The sequence below is a fragment of the Eptatretus burgeri genome, chromosome 10, assembly GCF_056783735.1.
Source record: "Eptatretus burgeri isolate ZD-2024b chromosome 10, Ebu_testis_v1, whole genome shotgun sequence".
Classification (NCBI taxonomy): Eukaryota; Metazoa; Chordata; class Myxini; order Myxiniformes; family Myxinidae; genus Eptatretus; species Eptatretus burgeri.
The window spans coordinates 66472512-66496888 of record NC_140970.1 but is presented as its reverse complement, the minus strand read 5'-3'; the positions used below and the strand labels follow the sequence as shown (position 1 = coordinate 66496888).

At 45.4% G+C, this 24377-nt stretch overlaps 1 protein-coding gene across 1 annotated transcript; it reads left to right on the top strand.

Moving 5' to 3' along the window:
• The first annotated feature begins 112 nt into the window (after positions 1 to 112).
• LOC147018749 (transmembrane protein 107-like) lies at positions 113 to 21895 on the top strand. Its single transcript, XM_085898778.1, has 5 exons — positions 113 to 395; positions 13128 to 13195; positions 13608 to 13705; positions 19736 to 19832; positions 20211 to 21895. Exons 1-5 carry the CDS (start codon positions 309 to 311, stop codon positions 20278 to 20280), a joined length of 420 nt encoding a protein of 139 aa, XP_085754904.1. The 5' UTR covers positions 113 to 308; the 3' UTR covers positions 20281 to 21895.
• The last annotated feature ends 2482 nt before the right edge of the window (positions 21896 to 24377 follow it).

Sequence of the window (24377 nt, the reverse complement as noted above, 5' to 3'; positions counted from 1 at the left end):
TTTTTTATATAACCAATCGGAAAATTATATCAGCCTTGGTAATAAAAACGAAAACGAAACTTTCGACGCAATACATTTTAGAGTTATAATGTCCGCCTATACACCGTCCAGAAATTTCTTCCTCGTGATCTCGCGATGTTTCAAAGACGCTCCCTCGCCTCTTCAAATAACGACATATTATCGAACGTCATTTAGCCATCACGTACAACTACAGTACTTATATCTGTTTTTTTTGAAGATAAAAAGAATTTAAAGATAAAAAGAATTTAATAAAATAAAGAATATATTTCACCATTCATGGTTCAATAATGCAAGTTGTGAGGAAGCTTTTCGCGATCCGCTTTCTGAGCCTCACAGCACACTCGATAATTCTGATCTTGATCTTCTGGGCGAAGGTAAGAATTTTTTGGCGTCACAACGTGAAACTGTTTTAATAAAGGTTGAAGGTCTCAGACTCGAACCCATTAATTTGCTCTGAAAGGTATTGAGGTTTTGCGGCCCCATGTACAGTGATGGACGCTGTGGTTGCTTTGTGATGGACGCTGTGGTGGCTTTGTGATGGACGCTGTGGTGGCTTTGTGATGGACGCTGTGGTGGCTTTGTGATGGACGCTGTGGTGGCTTTGTGATGGATTGGACGCTGTGGTTGCTTTGTGATGGACGCTGTGGTTGCTTTGTGATGGACGCTGTGGTTGCTTTGTGATGGACGCTGTGGTTGCTTTGTGATGGACGCTGTGGTTGCTTTGTGATGGACGCTGTGGTTGCTTTGTGATGGACGCTGTGGTGGCTTTGTGATGGACGCTGTGGTGGCTTTGTGATGGACGCTGTGGTTGCTTTGTGATGGACGCTGTGGTGGCTTTGTGATGGACGCTGTGGTGGCTTTGTGATGGACACTATGGTTGCTTTGTGATGGACGCTGTGGTGGCTTTGTGATGGACGCTGTGGTGGCTTTGTGATGGACACTATGGTTGCTTTGTGATGGACGCTGTGGTGGCTTTGTGATGGACACTATGGTTGCTTTGTGATGGACGCTGTGGTTGCTTTGTGATGGACGCTGTGGTGGCTTTGTGATGGACGCTGTGGTGGCTTTGTGATGGACACTATGGTTGCTTTGTGATGGACACTATGGTTGCTTTGTGATGGACGCTGTGGTGGCTTTGTGATGGACGCTGTGGTGGCTTTGTGATGGACGCTGTGGTTGCTTTGTGATGGACGCTGTGGTTGCTTTGTGATGGACGCTGTGGTTGCTTTGTGATGGACGCTGTGGTGGCTTTGTGATGGACGCTGTGGTGGCTTTGTGATGGACGCTGTGGTTGCTTTGTGATGGACGCTGTGGTGGCTTTGTGATGGACACTATGGTTGCTTTGTGATGGACGCTGTGGTGGCTTTGTGATGGACGCTGTGGTGGCTTTGTGATGGACACTATGGTTGCTTTGTGATGGACGCTGTGGTGGCTTTGTGATGGACGCTGTGGTTGCTTTGTGATGGACGCTGTGGTTGCTTTGTGATGGATGCTGTGGTGGCTTTGTGATGGACGCTGTGGTTGCTTTGTGATGGACGCTGTGGTTGCTTTGTGATGGACGCTGTGGTGGCTGTGATGGTATGGGTGCTTTGTGATGGACGCTGTGGTGGCTTTGTGATGGACGCTGGTGGCTTTGTGATGGACGCTGATGGACACTATGGTTGCTTTGTGATGGACGCTGTGGTGGCTTTGTGATGGACGCTGTGGTGGCTTTGTGATGGACACTATGGTTGCTTTGTGATGGACGCTGTGGTTGCTTTGTGATGGACGCTGTGGTGGCTTTGTGATGGACGCTGTGGTGGCTTTGTGATGGACACTATGGTTGCTTTGTGATGGACACTATGGTTGCTTTGTGATGGACGCTGTGGTGGCTTTGTGATGGACACTATGGTTGCTTTGTGATGGACGCTGTGGTGGCTTTGTGATGGACGCTGTGGTTGCTTTGTGAACCATTCCTGTGATCGATATTAACACAATAATGAACCTGGAATTCAGGTCATGATTCACCAAATGTACCTGGAGTTGAGCTCAAGGCAGAGCGTACCTTTTCACCGTCATTGACTCGTACTTGTCGAGTTGTGGAGGTCCTTGATCCTCCTCTATGGAACGAAATGCAACGGGTTCTCATGAATTGCAATTAGCTGCATCAAGTTGAAGGTTTGGATCAAGTTGAAGGTCTTTGGAATACACTTTGGAGCAGGTTTTCAACAATATTTTTACGAGTCTGTTGTCCTTTGAAGCCCCTCCAAGAACCCGAGATCCCTGAAGAACCAAAGAAGAAGAAGAAGTAGTCGTAGTACTGGTCGTCTTCTTAATGCTACCTCTTTACTTGCAGGATGCAGCGCCCCCCCCCCCATCCCTTTCTCTTTCATGTTGCCCTGTCATACACTCTATCAGCACCATTATGTTGTTCTGTCTTCCGTGTCTGTGTGGGCACGGGGTTACCATGCAGGGGCCATTCCGGGCGAGGATGGTTTTTGGCCCACTCGGGCACGTTGTGTGATGAGTGATATTAAAGTTTGATTTCAACCTCATCAAGATTGGTGTTTTGGCCGTGGTGCTCTGCTGGGAATCCCGTTCACCTTTGTTGCGTGGTGACAGCGTCAGGATACGATTCCACGCACTCTTCATCCTGCAGACAGTCACTGTTTCCGAGAGCCATCTTTGAACCCCAATCGCACCTCACAAGAAGGTGAGCGGCCAACCAGCTCATTCTGTAGCTGTGTCATAAACTGTCTGTGCAACGTTCCTGTCACCAAAATGGCTACCACACACCGTGCACCAAAGCAGTGGTCACTCAGCAAGAGTGAAACAGTAAACTCATTTGAATGTTGGAGACACACTCTCCTTTATATTTTATCGCTCGATCCCAACTTTGCTCCCTTCCTCACCGAGGGCGTCACCTGGGAGAAGAAGAGCAGAGCGCTCCCTCTTTGTGGACTTTTGGATGATGGTGAGAGCGTCCCCGTTGAGCGGCGTCGCACTGCCCAACAAGAAAGTCACCGTACTGGAACTTGTGCTGGATCAGATTGCAAACTACTGCCCTGTGATATCCCGTAACACCATAGTCCGAAACGCCACTTCTGTAGCCAACATATAGCAGTCGATTCGACTACATTTTGGATTCCAGTCGACGGGTGCACACTTCATTTACTTTGCAACGATAAGCCATAAGCCCGAGGAACGCCATGAAGACATGTACCAATGCCTGATGGCGTTTGTGGAAGATACCTTGCTTCAATGAGATGGCGGAATCTCCCACCATAACCAGGTGATCACTGAAGATGAGGAGTTATCCCCCTCGCTGGAGAACTTTTGTTGTGCTCACATGGCTTCGTCTTGTTCAAAATGGACTCCCCGGACTCATCAAACAATGCTATGGAACCGAGCTCAGGGTCCCGCACCTTAGCCTCCATAAAGCCGGAGATATCCCAGACACTTGACTCACTATTAGATGAGCGCCACAGTGCTGAAGATGCAAAGTCATTGCGGACTGCAACATCTCGATTACAAGCCTCCCACCCGGCATCATTACCATCGTCAAAACCCCGTCAATTCCTTTCAGGGACTCGTTCCAACAACCTTACGAGGTCCTGTCCCCTCTGCAACCCAGTACGTCGTACTGATTGCAGTCATTTCCTCAGTGAATGTCCTTTCCTCCTTGAATGAGATCGTCGCTATATTGCAAAAGCACCACAAGTGGCTGACAACTGAAGAGTCAGACGACGAGCCTGGAGGCATAACATGTGCCCATGCGGACAAGGTAGATAGGAACGCAGATTTTATAGAACCGGCCAGGACCCTACGTGTCCAGATTCACCAGTCTCCATATCTCGACACCTTCCACGGTCACCACACAACCCGAGTCACCATTGACAGTGGTGCCACTGGAAATCTGATTGGTGAGACAACTAAGAAATTTAGGAGCCAAGATTCAGAAGATTCCTTGTCAAAGTGGACATCTCTCCATGGCTATTATCAGAGAACCACCTCACCGCCGTCGAGTCTGGCATTTCACTCAAGCCGACTGGCAGGGTCTCCAAGCAGCCATCGAACTTATAGACTGGTCTCCTATCGCTACTTTCTCCAACATCAACTCATCCTGGGAATTCTTTCAAAGAAACTTGCTCTCCCTCATGCACAGATTTATCCCCTCTCGTCTTCAGTTGTCCTACCCTTCCTCCCGCCCTTGGTTTACTGAAGCTTGTGGTGAGGCAGTTGTCCTGAAACGACTTGCCTTTGCCTCATGGAAAGCAAACCCAACTGAGGGCAATCTCAGTTCCTTCCATAAAGCTCGGAACAAGTGTCGATCTACCCTCAGGAGAGCCAGAAAACAACATCTTTCGAATCTCAAGTCTGAACTCTCAAACCTCTCTCCCTCCTCAAAATCCTGGTGGCGTTTAATCAAATCTGTTTCTGGTGTATGTTCCCCCTCCATCCCCTCCCTTACATCAAATGGCCGCACTGCTGATACCGCACGTGAAAAAGCTGAATGCCTAAACTCGGTGTTTGCAGCTAAATCTTGTGTCCGAAACCCATTGCTTTCTGTACCCACCTTACCCAGTCGCACCCAACTGTCCCTGGACTCTGTGTCCTTTTCCCCTGACAAGGTGGAGAGCTTGCTGTCAAACATCGACTCAGATTCTGCAACCGGTCCAGACGGCATCAGCCCACGTGTCCTAAAAACCTGCTCTTCTGCTCTTGCTTACCCTCTCTCTGTTCTATTCACCCTCATTTGCTCAAGGTCATCTGCCATCTGCTTGGAAATCTGCAAACATCACTACCATGCATAAAAAGGTGCAAAAACAGATCCCTGCAACTACAGACCAATTAGCCTTCTCCCAATCATCAGCAAGGTTATGGAATCCATCATCGCTTCAGACATGAAATCCTTCCTCTTCTCCAATGGCTTGATTTGCGATCATCAATTTGGTTTCAGACCAGGTCACTCTACCCTGGATATGCTGCTTCTGCTCTCCCAACAATGGATGGAGGTCCTCAATGCCAGACAGGAAATCCGAGCCGTATCCCTGGACATATCACGTGCTTTTGACACAGTCTGGCACTCTGCCCTACTCACCAAACTCTCTTCCCATGGTATCCAAGGCCATCTCCACTCATGGCTCGCAGACTTCCTCTCCTATCACAGTCAACGTGTGGCCCTAAATGGAGTTCTTTCATCCCCTCTTCCTGTCCAGGCTGGAGTTCCTCAAGGTAGTGTTCTGGGCCCTGTTCTTTTTCTGGTTTTCATCAATGATCTCTCCAACTCTCTGGAAAATCATCTATATCTCGTTGCTGATGACTCCACCCTCTGCCGTACCATCGGTCATCCCTCAGACCGGCAAGCAGCAGCTTCTTCGCTCACTGCAGATCTGGATAAAATCACAAACTGGTCCAACACGTGGAACATGTCTTTCAATCCGGACAAATCTCACACTCTCACACTCTCACTATCTCTTCGAAAGGACCATTTGGAAAACCCACCCATCCACTTTCTCAACAATCCTCTGGAAGAAGTCCTTTCTTTCAAGCTTCTGGGTCTCACTATCTGCCATGACCTTTCCTGGGAAAGCCACATTTCAAACCTCGCCTTCAAAGTCAGTCACCGACTGGGAATCCTCTGTCGTGGAAAGTCTTTCCTCGGCCCTCCTGAGGTCCTGACCACTTACAAAGCTTTTGTCCGTAGCCTGATGGAGTACTGCTCTCCCCTCTGGGCTGGTGCTCCTTCCTCCCACCTTTCTCGGCTTCATGCTGTGGAAACCAAGGCATTTCGGATCATTGGCATCTCCCGCAATGAGGCTGAGTCTTTGGGCCTCTCACTCAATTACCCCAGGTTGGTCGGTGGTCTTTCTGTCTTCTACCGTCTCCTCTCCAGCCTTGCCCCCCCTGCTCTCTCTGCGATTTGTCCCCACTACATTTCCTCAGGGCACTCAAGGTCAGCCAACAACCCCCTTCTGGTAAAACTACCAAAATCACGAATCGCTGCTCACTTTCACTCTTTCATTCCTCTTTTTTTCCCCGCCTTTGGAATAAACTCCCTCACTCTATTCTTTCACATTCTTCCCTCCAGGCTTTCAAAACAGCTGTTCACCACCACCTCTTATCACCCCCCCCCCCATCCAAATCCTTGAACTTTTCTACCCCCGATAATCCACCCAAGCCCACTTCCTTCAAATTCCCTGCTTTCCTTCCTGAAAGTCCCTGTAATGTCCATCTTCTATTCCCCATGTTCCCCATCCCATCTCCTTATGTGTCTGTTCCCCACTGTTTTGTCCCTCCCACTCCCGCCCCTCTTGTCTCATGCCCCCTTGATGTGCGTTGTGTGTTAGCTCTCACACAAGCCTCGACAAGGTATACAAAAAGAAGAAGAAGAGTGCGCAGTCCGCTCGTCAGGCTGATGGGTTGTCCCCTCTTCAAATTGTTGGTGAGACCAGACTGACATTGACACGTGACGGAAGAGAATTTCAGTTCAAGGGCCTGGTCGTCGAAAATCTTGACGTGGAGGTATAGTGCAGCAGATAACTGCAAAAATACTTCGGTTTGTGATGCAAGCATGAAATTTGGCACAAATACTCTTTGAGTTCCACTTTTTTTCAAAAAAGGCGCTGGCCACGCAAAATTCCAAGATGGCGACCATTTTTCAAGATGGCCGTCATATGCACAGAAAATTCCTCTTCTGCAGCTAAATACAGTATTTGAAACAAAACACAACATTAAGGGTGTAAACCAAAGTTTTTTTTGCGTCTAAGATTTTAGCATCATTATTCTTTGTAATGTAACACCTCACAGCATGGTTGTAACAAAGATGGCATCCAAGATGTCTGCCGCAAAACCAAAACAATGCTCATATTTCAGGAAATAATAGACATAGACTCATAATTTTTGGATCTATACCTAGGTTTTTGGGATCAACTAATTAGGTGGGCATGGTTTTAGATTCCTAGTTCCCATGCATACTGCTGAAACAAAGATGGGAGTCCAAGATGGCTGCCACAATAGCTATAAACCATTGTTCACGAACTAGCGTTTGGAACAAAATCAAGATTTTTTTTTTTTAAGGTTTACTAACTTGACAGATATGGTTCAGATATGGACAGAAAAATTCTTCCTATTTTGCAAAGGGAAAATCAACCATGGACGGTTAGTCATCATAGGAGATGCTGAGGCCATGCTCATGCAGCATTTCTACCAGGCTTCTCTTCCTGGTTTTGGCAAAGACAGAGAGACCCATGTACACTGGGAATGGTGTTTCTCTGTCTTTGGAGTGTCTGTGTGTTGCTGCTCCCTCTTTGTATCGGGAATAGCAGTTATACTGCAGCAGCTGGGATTTGTACATCACTGTACATGGGGCCGCAAAACCCCAAATCTCAGCTATGATTTGATGTCTGCTCCATGTTCAACCATCCCGACGAATTGAAGGAGAATGGGTGGCATAGCATCTTTAACACAGCCTTCAGGAAATGTGCCATCAAATCTTGATTGATAGTCTAGTATGTGTCGTCTCAAGATTTTTGCAGCTTTAGCCATCACAAGTGCATCAGAGTATTCTGATGCTTTTGATAGAGACAAAGTCACATCTTTCTGGAATGCTAAAAGCACACCTCTTCCCTTTTTGTGAGCTTCAAGCTCAGGGATTTCAGCCAATAATTTATCCTTTTAATCTGGTGGTATTGACAGTGGGAGTATCAACAGCCAGTTGTGCCAGACGTTGTTGGTATAACTGGTAAATATCTGCAAGGGGGAAGACTGTGGGACCATCTGAATTCAGACTGGTTTCAACAATGTAATTCACCAATTCCGAAAGAACCAGTGGGTACACATCTGGTTCCTCCTTAGTTTGATGTGTCTTTCTCAAGACTTCTGAGATGGTATCTCTCCCTGTTGTACAGAGCAGTGAGACAGGCACGATTGTATTTTAGTTCCTGGGCAATGGCATCTCCACCACCCAGTTTTGCTAACAACGTGCCATCATTCAGTGTTTGAGCACACTCGTGCAGCCTCTTGTCCAAGTTCATGGTCATAACTTGCCGAAGGTCAGATTCAGGTGATGTCTTTTCACACATAATACATACTTGACCATCATGGCTAGTTCGTCGCTGCTTCACATGCCCTTAATCTGTTTCACTACCACGAGAGTCGGATCGACGTTTCTTGGCACGATCGAGTTTAGCGTTATTAAATAACAACCGACAACTCATGTGGTACTTTTCCTCATTCCTTCTCAGCATTGCCTCTATACCTCCACCCTCATTCAGTCAAGCTGGGTCTAAAATAAATGGGAGTGCACTGATCTCATTGAATAGAGGTATATTGGTCGCTAGCATAGTATACCCATCATGTTCTGGGACATGATGGGTCGGAGGGGAAGTCAGGGCTTCATTCTTTTTGTCTTTTTGGCAAAGACAGCATCTAGTCCAGTCTGTTTGCCTCTTGGCTAAAATTGGATTCGCATCTGCCATTTTGATTAAGGCCAAGGGTTTATCCTTAGACCACCTTAATCAACGCTCATTCCTGTATGGGATACGACTAGGTTCGGGTGACCTACACCTAGCCCCATCATTCATCGTGTCATTTAAGCCCCACGTGATCTGTACACCATTCGGGTAACTATATGAGCAAGTCATGTATAGCCCCCTTACCCTTGGCTCGGCTCTCCTGCGCTGGCACACCCTGTCAATTCAGGCACGGCTATCTAACTAAATCTAGTAACTACAAACTACTGTTTACTAGCTACTGGATATGGGGCTGTTAGACAGCATTTGGGACACTAAACTAAACTATACTACAACTACTAGTCTCTTACTACAGCATTAGTAAAGCTAGATCAGCTGACACTGAACCCCATGCTGAGTTACACAGCAGTGACGTCACCAGTGTGCCCTGGTTGTGCGCTGACATCACTATTATAATTATGCTAAGCTTTCCTCCACCCTCTAAAATGCAATCTGATAAAATAAGTAATTATAATTTCAATGAAATCCATTATCTTTATTACCTATTTGCTGACTTATAGTACTTAGTATTTCTATGTTTATTCATTGATGAGATATTTTTAAGTTTTACGGCGGCCATCTTGGACGCCATCTTTGTTGTGACACATAATTTTGCAATATATGACAAACAAGTGAACATTTATGCAATAAATTAGAAATAAAAGTATTTTACCACTAAATTTTGTGAAATGATAAATGATTATTACCAGCTTGATTTTTCTGGAGATACGGCTTAGCAGCCATCTTGAAAATGGCAGCCATTTTAATTTTCAGCAGGAGCAATATTTTTGCATAAAGAGTGATCCTTGGAGACCAGAGATCATTTATGTTAAATTTCATGCTTGCATCATAAGATATTCTGATGAAAATAAGAAAATATCTTCAGCACAGTTCCTGAAATATTAGGATTTATAGATTTCATGGTGGCCATCTTGGACGCCATTTTGCTTTGACCATTTGATAATGTATGAGAGCCTAGACAACATTCCTATTAGATTCTTTGACCCCCTAAAACCTATGCATATGCTCAAAATATTGTCTTTAATTCAAATACTTGCTTTAGGAATAATACTTTTCAATTTGGATGGTGGCCATCTTGGAAAATGGTCACCATCTTGATTTTTTTCGTGGCCAGTGCCATTTTTTAACACAGTAGACCAAAGAGAGTATTTGTGCCAAATTTCATGCTTGCATCACAAACCGAAGTATTCTAGGGGTATTTTGCAGTTATCTGCTGCACTACCAGGACATTAAATTTGAACACAGACAACATATGATTGCACAATAACCACCTCATCCTGACTTTAGTCACAAATAAGGGAACCAAAAACAACTTAAAAGATAGAATAATGACTTAACACTCAATTTTAACCCTTTCCTGACTGATTTTACCCAGCACAAAACATTTGAACACCTATAGACAACAGGGGTCTTTGACGCATCATTGCACAAAAACCACTCCAAAATTATGGCATGGGATTTTAACGTCATCTCTTGCTTTCCGACCTGCTGACATTGATGCAAAATAGACTGGGTTAGACACTCAATGTGTTTAGTTTGACCTACCTTAAGATCAATGAAATTCGTGAAACAAACAAAAAATCTGCTATTACGAGTTGCTTCCCCAATGTCCTCAAACCTTGCTACTGCACACGTGAGTAGCAAACTGCATAACAGGCACAGAAAATTGTGCAAGGCAAACCTCTGATTTGACAACCACACCTTCTCGAATTACAGGGACTTTCACTTTGCAACCACACCTGATCATTTCAAGAACATATTCTGGGGCCAGTTTCACATCATCTGGGACTGTAATTGGTGACAGCGACTTGTTCTTGACATCTCTCATCGATCTATATTCCTCAGGGTCCAGTGCCGGTGGATGGCTAGTTTCAAGCATTCGCCATACGATTGCATGATAGAAGTACTGCAACATAGCAAACCAATTGTTCAAATTTGCATAAAAGCACCAAAATTGGTACACATGTAGAATAATGTATTCCGAACAATTCGAGATATGGAGCCACCGGAGATTTTGCCTTGGTCAGCTTTGGCTGTCCTTGCTACTTGTTTTGTAAACAATACACTACATTGTGTATTGTGGAGAACGAACAACACATCACTCTCCGCGATTACTTGATCCGCTTATGCATGGAGCTCCGGCCATTGGGTAGACCTCCTGCTGTCATCCGCAACGATCCAGCCCCCGACTTCACACGCCTGGTCCACGATGAGCTTCTTCAGCACCATCGGATGTGCATTGAAATTGGTCGTATTAAAATTTCCATCGCCGAGAAGGCAGTTCGTGAATGTGAAGACTAACTCCTACGACAGATTTCTATGGGAGGACCAGTAATCCCACTAACCCTCGCACTGGGCACCGCCAGTATGAATTCACGAATTCATGCACGGGGCCTCTCAGCCCGAGAGATGTGGTGCCAGTGGGATCAGTTCACCAATCTGCAAATCCCTTTCTCGGACCAACAAATGATACAAGCTCAACACCACCTTCGCTCCATAAACCATCCCCACAGTGAGAAGTCTAAGGCACCCATGGTGTCTTTCGAGGCCAATGTGTCAGTGGAAGTCGTCGATTTGGTCTATTTGTACTCCGACTGCAACAAGTCATGTGCAAGAAACCGCTACCTCGTCTTTGCCACCCATGGACCCTGGTGCAACATACATTAGTTTGTGGGGTCCCAATTGAGGAGTGCAGCTTATCGGGTCAAAAAAAATCTGAATGCTACAAAGTCCTAGACAACCACAAGGATATGCTTCCACTCCCTCGCAATCGGGTGCATGGTGGTTCACTGCATACCGAGGTCGTTTTCTTTCAACCAGCAACAAAACTACCAGATCCCCCATTCATCCCCTATGAGTTGTCTTCACCCACCAACAGTGCTGGATCCTTGCCAATCCCTATCAGCCAAGTACTTGATCCTGGTTCTGGTACATCGCCAAAACTTAACACCCATGGACCTGATTGCTCCCAATCTATGGAGACCATCCGTGACACTTGTGAGGATCATCCAACGGTGTCCCCAGCTGGCTGTTTACACTTTTGTAAACTTGAATATGCTCTTTCCAATGGTGAACAATTTGAAGTGATATACCTTGCCATATATTTGCAATCCTCACCTGAATTTTGGGGAAAAATGAAAATTTTCAATTTTTGAGGTATCATGACTGTATTATATATGACTGATGAAGAAAAGTAAACATGTATTTGAATACTTCTACCATACAGTTATTACATGAAAAATTTTCAAGCTTCTGGGATGGCTCAATAATCATATATGGGGTCTCAAAGTTGGGTCTTCATACAAAACCAACATTTTTTTTTTCTGGATTTCAACTGATCAGGTCATAAAATTAAGAGAGGTATACTCTGTTTTATGTTTGTTTCTTACAGATCAGTTATCTCTGATCTCTGATCTCAATAATCTCTGAAAATTTCAAGGCTCTATCATTAATATTTAAAAAGTTGTGGGAGTTTAAAAGTAGCCGTTCATTTTGTGATGCTCGCAACGACCATAAAAATAGGGCCACAACCACATTTTCAACCCTCAATATCTCGGAGTTGACCGCATCTATGGACCTAAAATTTTACGCAGCTTCATTTTGATACCTGGGAGCTATATTATGAAAGTTTAAAGTAAATCTGAGGGGGGTCAACTGGGAACATTTTCTTAAATTTGGTGATTTCAGATGGAATGACTCAATATCTTATATACAACTTCAAAGCAGAATTTGACAATGTCAATAGATATGCCTTCACCCGTTAGATGTCAACCCCCTGTTACAGTTGCTCTCAATTAAAGGGAGACAGAGACAGACAGATAGCTACTTAATGCTTCCGACTCGAGTTATGGTCTAAAAAATGATTTTCAAAAGGCACATGACCTTTCACCTGTTCAATGGAAAATTGAATCAGTTCATGTTTGTATTACAGTCCATATGTGTGTCAAGTCTGGTTAAAATCTTGAGTGGTTCATAAATTATTCCAGCAACAGATTTTCAATTAAAATTTACCCAATGCGTTCATAAGCCAAAAGGGCATTTGACCTTTGACCTTTGCCCCAAGAATTTATGAATTCCTTGCATCACAAGACATACCTATACCAGGTTTTGTCAAAATCCCTGCAGCGGTTCACAAGTTATCACGGCACCTAAAATTGATCACGGACGGACTAACCTGAAAGCGTAATGCTTCCAGCGCCTTCGGCATAAAAAGCCAGAACGAAGCTTGGAGGTAACTGAAAGTTCAGACACTACGGTACATGTCAGTTATAAATGACACTCAGAATGAAATTGAGGCTTTTTAGGTTTGTAATTTCTACAAAATTGTGAAGCAGCACCAACATTTGTGTAGATATCTCAAATAGCTAACTACAGCAACTAAAAAAAATGCCTAGAAACGAAGATTCCCTTTTAGTGGTGTTTGGGGTATCCTACCTGTGCAGCCACTATTTCACAAATATGAGATGGGTGCTACAACGTTGCAGTTTTCCATGACAGACTTTAAGGTAGAACTAAGAAACAAGGTGGTAAGGTAAGGACGTTCCTTCAAAGTGATCGATTCCACGGGACTCGTTCATTTTCCTTCTGTTGCAGGAAGAAACAGCATTAACCTGTTTACCCTATGTCAACTCCGAGGTGGAATTAAAAACACAGAACATCAAGTGAGTGAAACATATTTAGTGTGTACAGTACTTGCATGATGAAAAAGAAATTATATGTACATATATCTTCATTGCCAACACATTAAAATTGCTGATAAAGAATCAAATTGCTGTTTCCACTTCATAGTGACCATGTTAATCAGCATTAAGGCAAAGCCATTAATTTCATTTTAAAACTCATCATCATCCTCATCCTGCTGCTGCTGCTGAGCACTCAGATTCCCAAAGGTTAATGAAGCCATCCTGTGAACAGTTAACATTGGGAATTGGAAACACAGTGATTGTGATTTCACGACGTCCTGAGCTTTCTGGCCAATCGGTTGGAAACATAACCATACACAATTTATTTTGCTGCACCAAACGTGTCGAGTGCTTCTGATGCACAGCAAGTTCCCCCGACGTCTCCCATCAGGCTCACAGTGGCTCTGTCTCTCTCACTCGGGCTGCTGGGATTCGAACTCGTTGGATTTTTCAGCATTTCCTTGCTGAACGCAACCCAGAGCCTCCTTTGTATCCTTTCATGTAACCCATCAAAAGGTATGAGAATAAATTTCAGGAATACATTTCTTTGATAACCTTCATATTCATAAATTATACTTGGACTTTAAAATCGCTGCACTTTGCATCACAAAGCAATTGGAGTAAAGTCGAGCTAGCACCAAATAACTGTTTGCAGTTGTGAAAATCCATATTCAAAAATGAAAGCACAACCAACTTAGGCAGCTGCCCAGAAGGCAAGACTCAGATCCAACATTTCCGACCAATGAGTGGTCTTCGTCCAGGACTGCAGACATCGTGTGCCAGGCGTTAAAAGTGCCCCACCAAGGAGATGGAGGTACCACGTGACCATGGTAATCAGATGGTGACACCTACCATCGTTTTCATCGCCTTGTGTTTAAGATCGAGTTTGGTCAGGTGTGTGTACGGGAGTAGTTAAACAACGTCAGTCATTATGTTGTATTCAAGATTAAAACAAATAAACAAACAATGGCAAGTAAGAAGGCACATCATTATGAAACAATCGTAACAAACAAAACAAACACCAATCCCAAGTGACCTATGCTGTGTTGCACTGCTCTAACCCATATCATTGTCACCCTTTGTCATATCAGGCTGCACTGATCTATTTATTTATATAACAGTATGTACAAGTTACTCTGAAATCACATGATTGAACTGTAATCTCAATGAGATGCTGTTCACTCAGGCCGTGCCAATTTTGCTTGCCAAGGTTTCAAAGCAAGTCTCTAGTTTGCCCGAATGATTGTCGAGATTTTTCGTCGGTGTACAAATGAACATCATGTGCTGTGTGCACCATGTGGCTTGCATCGAACAAGTGCCGGTCGTTGCAGCCCCATTGCTCTTTTGTGCTCCCTTATCTTATCGATTAGCGGACAAACAGTCTTGCCCATGTAGTTATCCACAATACGAGACTTTCAAAATGATGTACAAATGCTAAACGAGGTCTTTTGAGCATGCGGTGTGTGTGTGTGTGTGTGTGTGTGTGTGTGTGTGTGTGTGTGTGTGTGTGTGTGTGTGTGTGTGTGTGTGTGTGTGTGTGTGTGTGTGTGTGTGTGTGTGTGTGTGTGTGTTTACACTGACCGTGTTCGCCTCGCCGAGCACTTTTAACCTGCCGTCGCTAGCATGACATCTGCAATTCAAAAGTATTTTTGAACATAATTTTCAGTATTTAGATGAAACGGTGACAATACCAAAGTGGTTAACTGTCATTGTTCTGTTCCTGAATGCAAAACAGACTCATGGACATAGAGGAACACGAGAAACATCCGTGGATGAGAGGAGTCGGGTTCGTACCACTTCCCGTTAATACAAGCGAGCAGCAGCAGTGGATATTGTTGCGGGGCCGGGCGTCAACCACGAGCATGACCGCTTGATGGAGCAGCAGAGTCGGCTCGACCGATCGCCCGGAATTTAGATCGTACCTTTTCGGAAAACTCCGGAAAAGTACGGGTCCCTTATTGGACCGAAGTTCGCCAATAGGCAGACCACGTGGGGTAGGGTTGATTGCAAATTTCAATTTACCAAAATACCCACGTGGTCCAACCTACTGGGGAAATTCACCCTCGATGGCACCCGTACGGAACGAGCCGCTTAGCGTACTCGAACCGTGTGCGATCCGAGCGGTTTGATCGCCGAGATCCGTCGGTCCCAAATATCCTGTAACAACGGCAACAGCCTGGCTAATTTCCCAACACGCAGCACGCTAAGTCAATGGAGGAAAAGACACGAACGAGCTGAAACATTTAACAATCGGGGTATTTATTCACAATAATTATAATTGAGGAACGAGGGAAGCACGCAAGAGCAGAGTTAAACCGATGAAATAAAAGAAATGCACGCATGTACAAGCAAAAAGCACTTATACCATTCACTACCTCGAGACTGGTGCCACGAACACACACACGCACACATCCAAAATAATCGGACCAAATGGTCTTTATTGAGGCCTATCTCGGATGTGTCCGCCTCGTGCGGTCTTCAAGGACCAGGTCCTCGGGGCAGAACTGGACCCCCAGCACGATCCAGACGATCCAGACGCCCTCACGACCAGGCTCCAGGCGAACGGAAGTCGGCAGGGCGAAAGCTGGCAGGAGAATACTCTCCGTGGCACCGACCACTCCGTGCGCGGACACTTTCAGAACTCCCGTGCGTGCAGATGTCCACTTCTTGCCAGAACTCTCAGAACCCGTGCGCGCACTTCTTTCCAGGACCAGAACCCCGAATGCGCAGACCGCGCCTATTATTATACTCCCCGCTTCAGAGGGGGGTCACCTCCTCGTGACCCTCCCTCTTTCACTGGCTGGTTTTGGCACGCAAATTGCTCTTCGTTTCTCTCGCTGGCCAATTTTGGCGCGCAAATCGCTCTTCGTCTCTCCCACTGGCCAAAACGGGCAGCAAGCTCCTTGATTGGCCCGGGGGCGTGGTGACATCACGCGGAGCCCTTTCCTCCTGTAGTGGGATCTGATTGGCCGGGCGACGGTCACCTCACTCGTTGCACGCTGATTGGTCGAGGGCCGCCGCGCAGCTCCTCCTTGAACTCCGCCCACCATGACGTCGGCCAGAGTGAGGTGAAGGAAGTGAAGGTGAGGGTGAGGGTGATGCGGTGTCGTCGGCGTTGGTGGTGTAAAAATGAACAAAAAGAAAACCTGACTATTAAAATAACTCCACAGCGCAGGAATATTTAATTACCCATTAGACGAGGGTCGGGACCCTAACTGGCAACACATACTTCCCGATATAACTGATCAATAGGACCTGTATGTTGTGTGCTCATGGCTTCCAGATTCGCAACAATATAACACGCGCACACATACCACACACACACACTTCTCTTTTTAGCAATAAATACAAAATTCTGGTGTTATTTCTGCTGTGGCCCCAAAACAGAACCAAACAATACATTTATTACAGCCCTCTCAGCTACCGTAGCTGCCTGCCTGCCCCCCCCCACACCTCTCTCAACATGATTAATTGTAAATATAATTTAAAATTTTCCCTGCACATTCATAAGCCCCAGATATGTCCTTCCCATCGGTATGTTCAAAATAAGCAAATCTAGATACACGGTCCATTCACTGGTAGCGATCCGTCGGGGGGTCGTGTAGCACACGGACCTTGCACCGGTCCATATGGTTGGCAGTTTGCAATACGAGCAGCTGCCCGTTTGGAGAACTGAGAAAGTTCTCAAGTTTTTGTCGTGCAGAGGCACAGCGATTTCTCCAAGGTACTTTTCTAAGTAGTTTCGAGCTTTGTGAGCCATTCAGCTTACAATCCATATCCCAGACACATGATACATTTCCCTTCACCACAAACTTCAGGTTCCCGGGGTTTCCACGCATGCGCACCGAGCATTCTGGGGCGGATTACGTCATTTCGAAAGCCGTGTATTGTCACAGGCCTTACGTTTAAACAAGAGGTGCTTGCTTTGGAAGTTTGGCACACTAAATTAGGATTGTCTCTTTTAACAGCACACAATCAAACTACCAATACCTTGTATCCCACTCATTAGAATAATGCAAAAGCAACGCAGGCAAGCAAGTTCCCCAAACCGTGTGGGTATAACACTAAGTCGTGCCGATTGAAAATGTTCTTTTAGTTGCAGTGCTTGCTGCATCTGTTTTTATCTGAAATGCAAGAATTTTCGTGGGTCGATGTACATGTAAATAACTCAATTCCAAGCACCCATTCAATGTGAGGGTGCACGCACACGCACACACCTCCTTGTGGAGTTTGAACTTGGGGTAGGTTAAAGTGTGCTTGACATGTAATACTGTGATCGACTGCCCTATATCTCGTTGAACCTTCACGTATGTCCCATTAGGATTTATATTCTATGCGAGTGTAGAATGATACAGGACAACCTATTTTAACCTTGTACAGCATGTAAGAGTAAATACGAGTAATATTGTTGCGGATTTGGAAACCTATCGCACTCAACATACAGGTCCTATAGAATAGTTATCTCGGAAAGTACATGTTGCCAGTTAGGGTCCCGTCCCTGGTCTAATGGGTAATTAAATGTTCATGCGCTGTGAGTTACGTTTGATAGTTAGGGTTTCCGTTTACATTTTTACACCATGACCAATACCAACACCACATCACTCTCACTTCACTTCCTTCACTTCGCTCTGGCCGATGTCATGGTGGGCGGAGTACGAGGAGGAGCCACGCGGCGGCCCTCGACCAATCGGCGTGCAATGAGTGGGGTGACCGTCGCTCGGTCCATCAGAACTTCCCCGACTGTGTGAGGGGCGGTCCTTTGGAAGAAGGCGGAGTTCGGGGAGGAGCCGCTTAGCGGCCCTCGACCAATCGAGTGGGATGACCTCCACTCAGCCAATCCGGGCCCGCGACAGGAGGAAACGGAAACGGTTCCGCGTGACGTCACCACGCCCCCGGGCCAATCAATGGACTTGCCGCTCGTTTTGGCCAATGAGAGGGCGTCGAGCGATTCTGCACGTCCAAACAGTCCAGTGGGGGAGGGCGGAGACGCCTCCCCCTCTGGAGACAGGGTGAATAAGGGTGCGGGCGTTCGGACAGGGAGCGCTCTTGTCTTGGTCGTCGTCGTGGCCTTGGTGGTCGTCTGGTTGGTCGTCTTTTTCGTCGTTGTAGAGAGATTGGTCTGCGCTCATCGGATCCCGACGCTCGCTGGTCATCTTGAGCGCGGGTCGCGTCTGGACGCTCGCTGGACATCTCGGGCACGGGTCGCAGATCGACGACACTGGGCTGATCTCGTCCTGGTTCACTCGTCTCGTCGAAGACCGCACGAGGTGGGAAGGTCCATGTCGTCCGGGGTCTTTGTGTGTGTGTGTCCTGTGGACCCAGTCTTTAAGTAGTAAACTGTTAAGTGCCTGTTAAGTATATTTTAAGTAGTAACTGTTAAGTAGTAAACAAAGTATATATTTGCATTGCATTTATTAATAGTCAGTTTAGTTCTGCTCTGTGTTTCCCCTTTCCATATTGTAAATAAATATCCCATTTGTTGAATGTTCCAGCTCGTCCACGTCTATTCTTTCATTGACTGAGCGTGTCGCGTGCCGGGGAATTAGCTGGCCATTGCCGTTATAACGGGACAATCGGAACCGACGGTTCTCGGCGATTAAACGGCGATTAAACCCCTCGGAATCGTACACGGAACAAGCGCGCTAAGCGGCTCGTTTGCGTACGGGTGCCGTCGAAGGTGTGAAAACTCGGTAGATCGCCACGTGGTCTCGAGGTATTTTGAGATTTGGCGAATAACCCTGTACCACGTGGTGTAAATATTGACGCCTCACGGTCCAAAGCAAAGGACCCGTATTCTCCGGAGTTTTCCGGAGAAGTACGATCTGAATTCCGGGTGATCGGTCGGGCCGACTTGCAGCTCCATCTCGCAGTCGTGCCCGCGGCCGATACCCGGCCCCGCAACAATATGATATGATCACAGGTCAATGCAGGGTAGTGCAGCAAAAGCATAACACAAGCAATGTGGCATGGTATGACATAGTACATTATACAGGTTGGTGCAGTATGGGCCTACATCACAACATAGGTTTGTACAAAATAGAATGTCAATGCAGATTTGTGTTCATGTTGTTTATATTAAAAATTATGCTTTTCATGTCACCCATTCTCAATGTATGTTTTTTTTTTTTAAACAATAGAAATTCCCCCCAAAATGGCTGCCACTTTATCATCAGCTCACTCCAACCACACATACAATAAATTAACCATACCCAATCTCATGCACAAAGTGATGAAAAATGACGGTGGGTTTCACCATCTGCTTATTGCAGTCACATGATGCCCCCTCCACCTTGGGAGGATACTTAACTAGCACAGATGCCTGCACACTCCCAGATGAAGACTAAGTGGTCGAAATGTCAAAACATAGCCTTGGCTGCTCCCAGTCCTCAACATGCAGATGACCCATTGTGCAATTTCTCATCCTTTTAATTTGGAAAAGCAATAGGATGGAATCATTTTGGATGCTAAATGGAAAAATGTTATTTTTTAAACCGATTGCTCTTACCTTGACCTGCCAAGCAATCACCTCGCATGTTATTGCTGCCATAACGTTAACATTCTTCCTGTTCGACCAAGTTGAATGCAACCTCCTCTGGTGGCTGTTTGGTTTCTGCAGGTAATGTTTCCGTGGGCCTTTGACGTTCTCATCTAAACCCCAGGCTCATGATGTGGGGAACACAGGTTCAAATCTCACATACCATGTTTGTCAATCGATTACTAATGTCCTACAATTCATGTAAAAGTACAGTGTCTGTCTCTCTTGCATGCAATCGATGCACAAACTCCTCTAAAATAAATAATAATATCCAACAAACTGGAATATAACCTTTTCTAGTTTCAAGTACGTGGAAGCCCCACAATAAGAGCTTTCAGTGCCTTTTGCTGGAAAGACCTTTGCATAGTTGCCAAGACTTCAATGAAACAAGTTGGATGATAGAGAAGCACATCGTCATAATAAAATTTAATTCTTCTCTTCTTTCACTTTCTGTCCTAGTATACCACCGGCAATAAGTGAGCTCGCCATCATTATCGCTGTCTTGGCCTTCAACAGAAAGCCGTTCTGAGAGATTCTACAGCTACACCACCAAGACAATTGCCAAAGAACTTGCAACACAAGCCATGTTCCAAAACCTGCACGACATTAAAAAGACAGATGTGGATCTTATGCCATAAGCAGTGGCCTCAAAGTTATTGGAAAGTGAAAGTGTCATGTTCTTCTTGTCGACCCCGAGTTCAAGTTTGAAGATGACCTTATTTAACCTTAACTGCACTGGGGGATGGGGGACATTGTCCCCCCCCCAAGAGACATTTTTTTTTCACAACTGCTGGGGATTTTGATTTCTACTTTCATTTCTTCTCCTCCCCGCTGATTCTTGTACATGATTTGATACCAAATATGTCCAATTTGGACTTATCGTTCAGGTGTCGCATGTCCTTATAAAACTGCAATTGTTGCATACGTGTAAGTAGAACATAGAAGTGTCAATAAGTTTTACATGTACGTGCTCGGGCATTACTGGTGTAAAATAATTTGAGTATTTTAGCTCATTGCCTGAAACAAATTGCATTGAATTGAAAACAATAAATACACAACAATTTAAAAAAAAAAGATAAAATGTCACTCGATTCTCATGATAAATTGTGAAATAACCATCCCCGATTTAGGGAAATGAAATTATGTTGGGGATATTCCTTCAAAATGACAAAAGGTAATATTGACTTCTCATTACCTTATAGTGAAATTGAGGCTTTCAGGATCACAATCGTACCTGAACATCAATTTTCAACTGAAGAAATATTATTTTATAATCGTACACTTTTCATGTAATCTCATGTATCCAACTAGAGGGGAAGCACTCGGTAGAGTGCAAAACCTCCGCCACCAATACTGCTAGGTCACTCAAGTGAACCTGATATCCTATTCATTCAATTTGATGTCAACAGTGCTCAGAGTTATAGTTGGCAACTTTCCCTTTCACTTTTAACTTTTACATACTCAATTCATTCGTCATAACTGGATTCCTTGAGACAGAAATTGATTTTACGTGGGTATATCCACCTGAAGTTCCAAAATCAGCCGCAATGATAATTTTGGCATGTTTTTTTGTTGGAAATCACTGATAACATGAAGAAATGCAAAAAAAAAAAAAAAATTTTGTTGAAAAAAAAGTTGCAAAATTTTCTGGTTTTTTTTCTCTAACAATTTTTTTTTGGGGGGGGGGTTCGAAATCACTTAAAACATGAAGAAATGCAAAAACACTGTAATACTGTTCACAAACAAACAAACAGACAGGGGTGAAAACAGTAACCTCCGTCCATCTTCGATGGCAGAGGTTAATTTGTGGAGCAAATAAGTGATTTTTTTGGCAGAATCGTTCAAATGGGGATACAAGCATGAAATTTGGTACGAACGTTCCTTCAGGGTCATGCTGCAAGAAAACAGTGCAAGCCACGTGGATTTTCAACATTGCGGCCATTTTTTCCAAGATGGCCACCAGGGTATGAAAAAAACCAACTTTAAACCTTAAAAATCGCCAGAGATGTTGGATTTATTTCATCTTGATGTCGATTTATAGGTTTTTGTCCTTGCTAGAGCTGATTCTTGAGTGTATTGATCTATTTCATGAACCAATAAATCAATTTTAGGACTTGCATAACAATAAAGAAGTCAAATGACAACTATTGTGCAGGCTTCAAATACAAGTAAATTGGTTCTAATCGCGTTATAGACGGGGACGGTTAGAATTGTTGGAGATCTTGAACAGAGCTTGTATTTTAATTGCTCAAAATAGTTATTGCCCCTCCAAAGGACTGCTAATGCCAGGGTGGCAAAGAGGATGAGCTCTCTTTGCTTACGAAATGCCCCAAATGGCAAGCGAAACAAAGCCTCTGGCAGTCAAGCTCCAACTCTAGCCTTCTCGTGGTGGGGGTGTTTCCACAAATAGTGGTGGTGCGAAAGGCGAATCTCTGGCGCCTGAAAATCAGACAGCTCTGGGCAGATGAAGCTCATTAGATGGAAAACTCCGAAATAAAACCATTTGCGACCGAAATGCAGCCACAAGGATCTATAGGACCCTGACACATTGTAACCATCAATGGTGGTGGACACCAGCCAATATCAACTAAACACAAAAAGAGAGTGTGTCATGCACTACCTAGGCACACTGGTGGCATACACTGCTGTGCAACTCAGCATGGGGTTCAATGTCGGCTAAACCGTGGGTTTAGTATCCCAAATGCTATCGAATGAACCCCTCGGATGTTAGATAGCCGCACCTGAACTGACAGGATGTGCCAGCGCGGGAGAGCCGAGCCAAGGATAACGGGGGTTTTACATGTTATTGTAGTTATCCGGATGGTGTACAGATCGCACGGGATTTAAATGGCATTGGATGAACGATCGGGCTAGGTATAGGGCAAACACATGAACCAAGCTGTATCCCTTACATCAAAGTGCACGAAGGCAAGGTGGTAAAAGGATAAACCCTCAACCTTGCCATTGCTGGTCACAAATTATAGATACTCAAGCAAAATCAAAACCACAAACAAACTGGAGGAAGTGTTGCCTCTGTCAGAAGGACACAGAGGAAAAGTTAATGGCACCACCAAGTTCATTCCAAAGGGAACAGGACTATGCTGGTTATACCAACATTGCAAACAATGTGCCATTGTTTCATGCCATCAATGATATGCCGATTCCACTTAATTCAGCCAGACTAGATGAATTTGATGGTATAGAAGACACACTGGTGCGAAACAGAGCAAAATATCACCAAAGCTGTAGATTGTTGTTCAATAACACAAAGCTAAAAAAGGACACAGAAGAGAGCGACTGCAAGTACTTCTCCATGTCAGGTCAGGTCAGGTATGGGAGCATGTGCCAGAACAGCGCGTCGCTGCGTCCACTTTCCGCCGGTACTCCAGGGGCCTCCGTCTGGCCATCCCCCAGGCAGATGCCAGGCGCATCCCCATCTCCTTGAGATGATGGTCAACCTGCTGCAACCATGAGGCACGTGGTCAGCCCACTGGCCTCCTCCACTCATGAGACTCCCTCGCTGAGAGAATCTGGTAAGCAGGATCAGCGTCAGGAAAACGAGCCACATGTCCATACAGCCGCAACTGACGCTCACGGACTATGCAGGTAACAAATCTCATCCGAGTCTCTCTCAGCAACCGCTCGTTGGATACAAAATCCGACCAGCGATAGCCAAGGATTCTCCGAAGAGACCTGGTACCAAAGGAATTAAGTCTCCGTCTCATATCCTTGGTCAGAGTCCAAGTCTCGCACCCATAGAGCAAGACTGGAAGTACCAAGGACCTGAAGACTCGGACTTTCGTCCTCCCGCACAGGTACCGGCAGCGCCACACCCCATGATCCAGTGAATCCATGACTCCCCAGGCCCGACCCAGACGTCTGTTGACCTCTGACTCGCAGCCAGCAGAGACATGAATATCACTGCCAAGGTAAGTGAATCTCTCCACGACCTCGACATCCTCACCACAAACAGACACAGACAGGACAGCAGCATCCAAGATGTCACCGAAAGCCTGGATCTTAGTTTTGACCCAAGAAACCCGTAATCCCAGCGGCTCCGACTCCTCATTCAGCACCTCGAGGGCCCCCAAAAGGATGTCTAAAGTCTCCGCAAAGATGACTGCATCGTCTGCAAAATCAAGGTCCGAGATCTTGACATTCCCAAATGATGCACCGCAACTTGATCTCTCCGACATCCTCCCTAAAATCCAGTCCATACAAGTGCTGAAAAGTGTGGGGGCAAGTACACATCCCTGACGAACTCCAGTAACAACTGGAAATAAGTCAGAGGTGGTACCACCACACTTCACAGCACTCTCAGTACCAGAGTAGAGTTCAGACATCAGATCGATCAGTTTTGGTGGCACCCCACGAAGACCAAGAATCCTCCAGAGGACATCCTGATTCACTGAATCGAACGCTTTACAGAGATCAACATAGGCTGCAAGCAGCCCCTGCCGAAACTCTCGTCTGCGTTTGGTGAGGACACGAAGTGCAAGGATACGGTCAATCGTTGACCTCTTTGGTGTAAAGCCAGACTGCTCTGGACGCTGGTGCTCAAGCAGATGGTGGCGAACCCTATCAAGAATTATCCGAGCAAAGACCTTGCCCGGCACTGACAGCAGC

Excerpts from the sequence above, each read along its gene's own strand:
- LOC147018749 (XM_085898778.1), top strand. The coding sequence starts at position 309 with ATGCAAGTTGTGAGGAAGCTTTTCGCGATCCGCTTTCTGAGCCTCACA. Across the intron at positions 13,196-13,607 it reads TTAAAAACACAGAACATCAA|GCTCACAGTGGCTCTGTCTC; the intron begins GTGAGTGAAACA and ends GTCTCCCATCAG. Across the intron at positions 13,706-19,735 it reads CGCAACCCAGAGCCTCCTTT|CAATCACCTCGCATGTTATT; the intron begins GTATCCTTTCAT and ends TGACCTGCCAAG.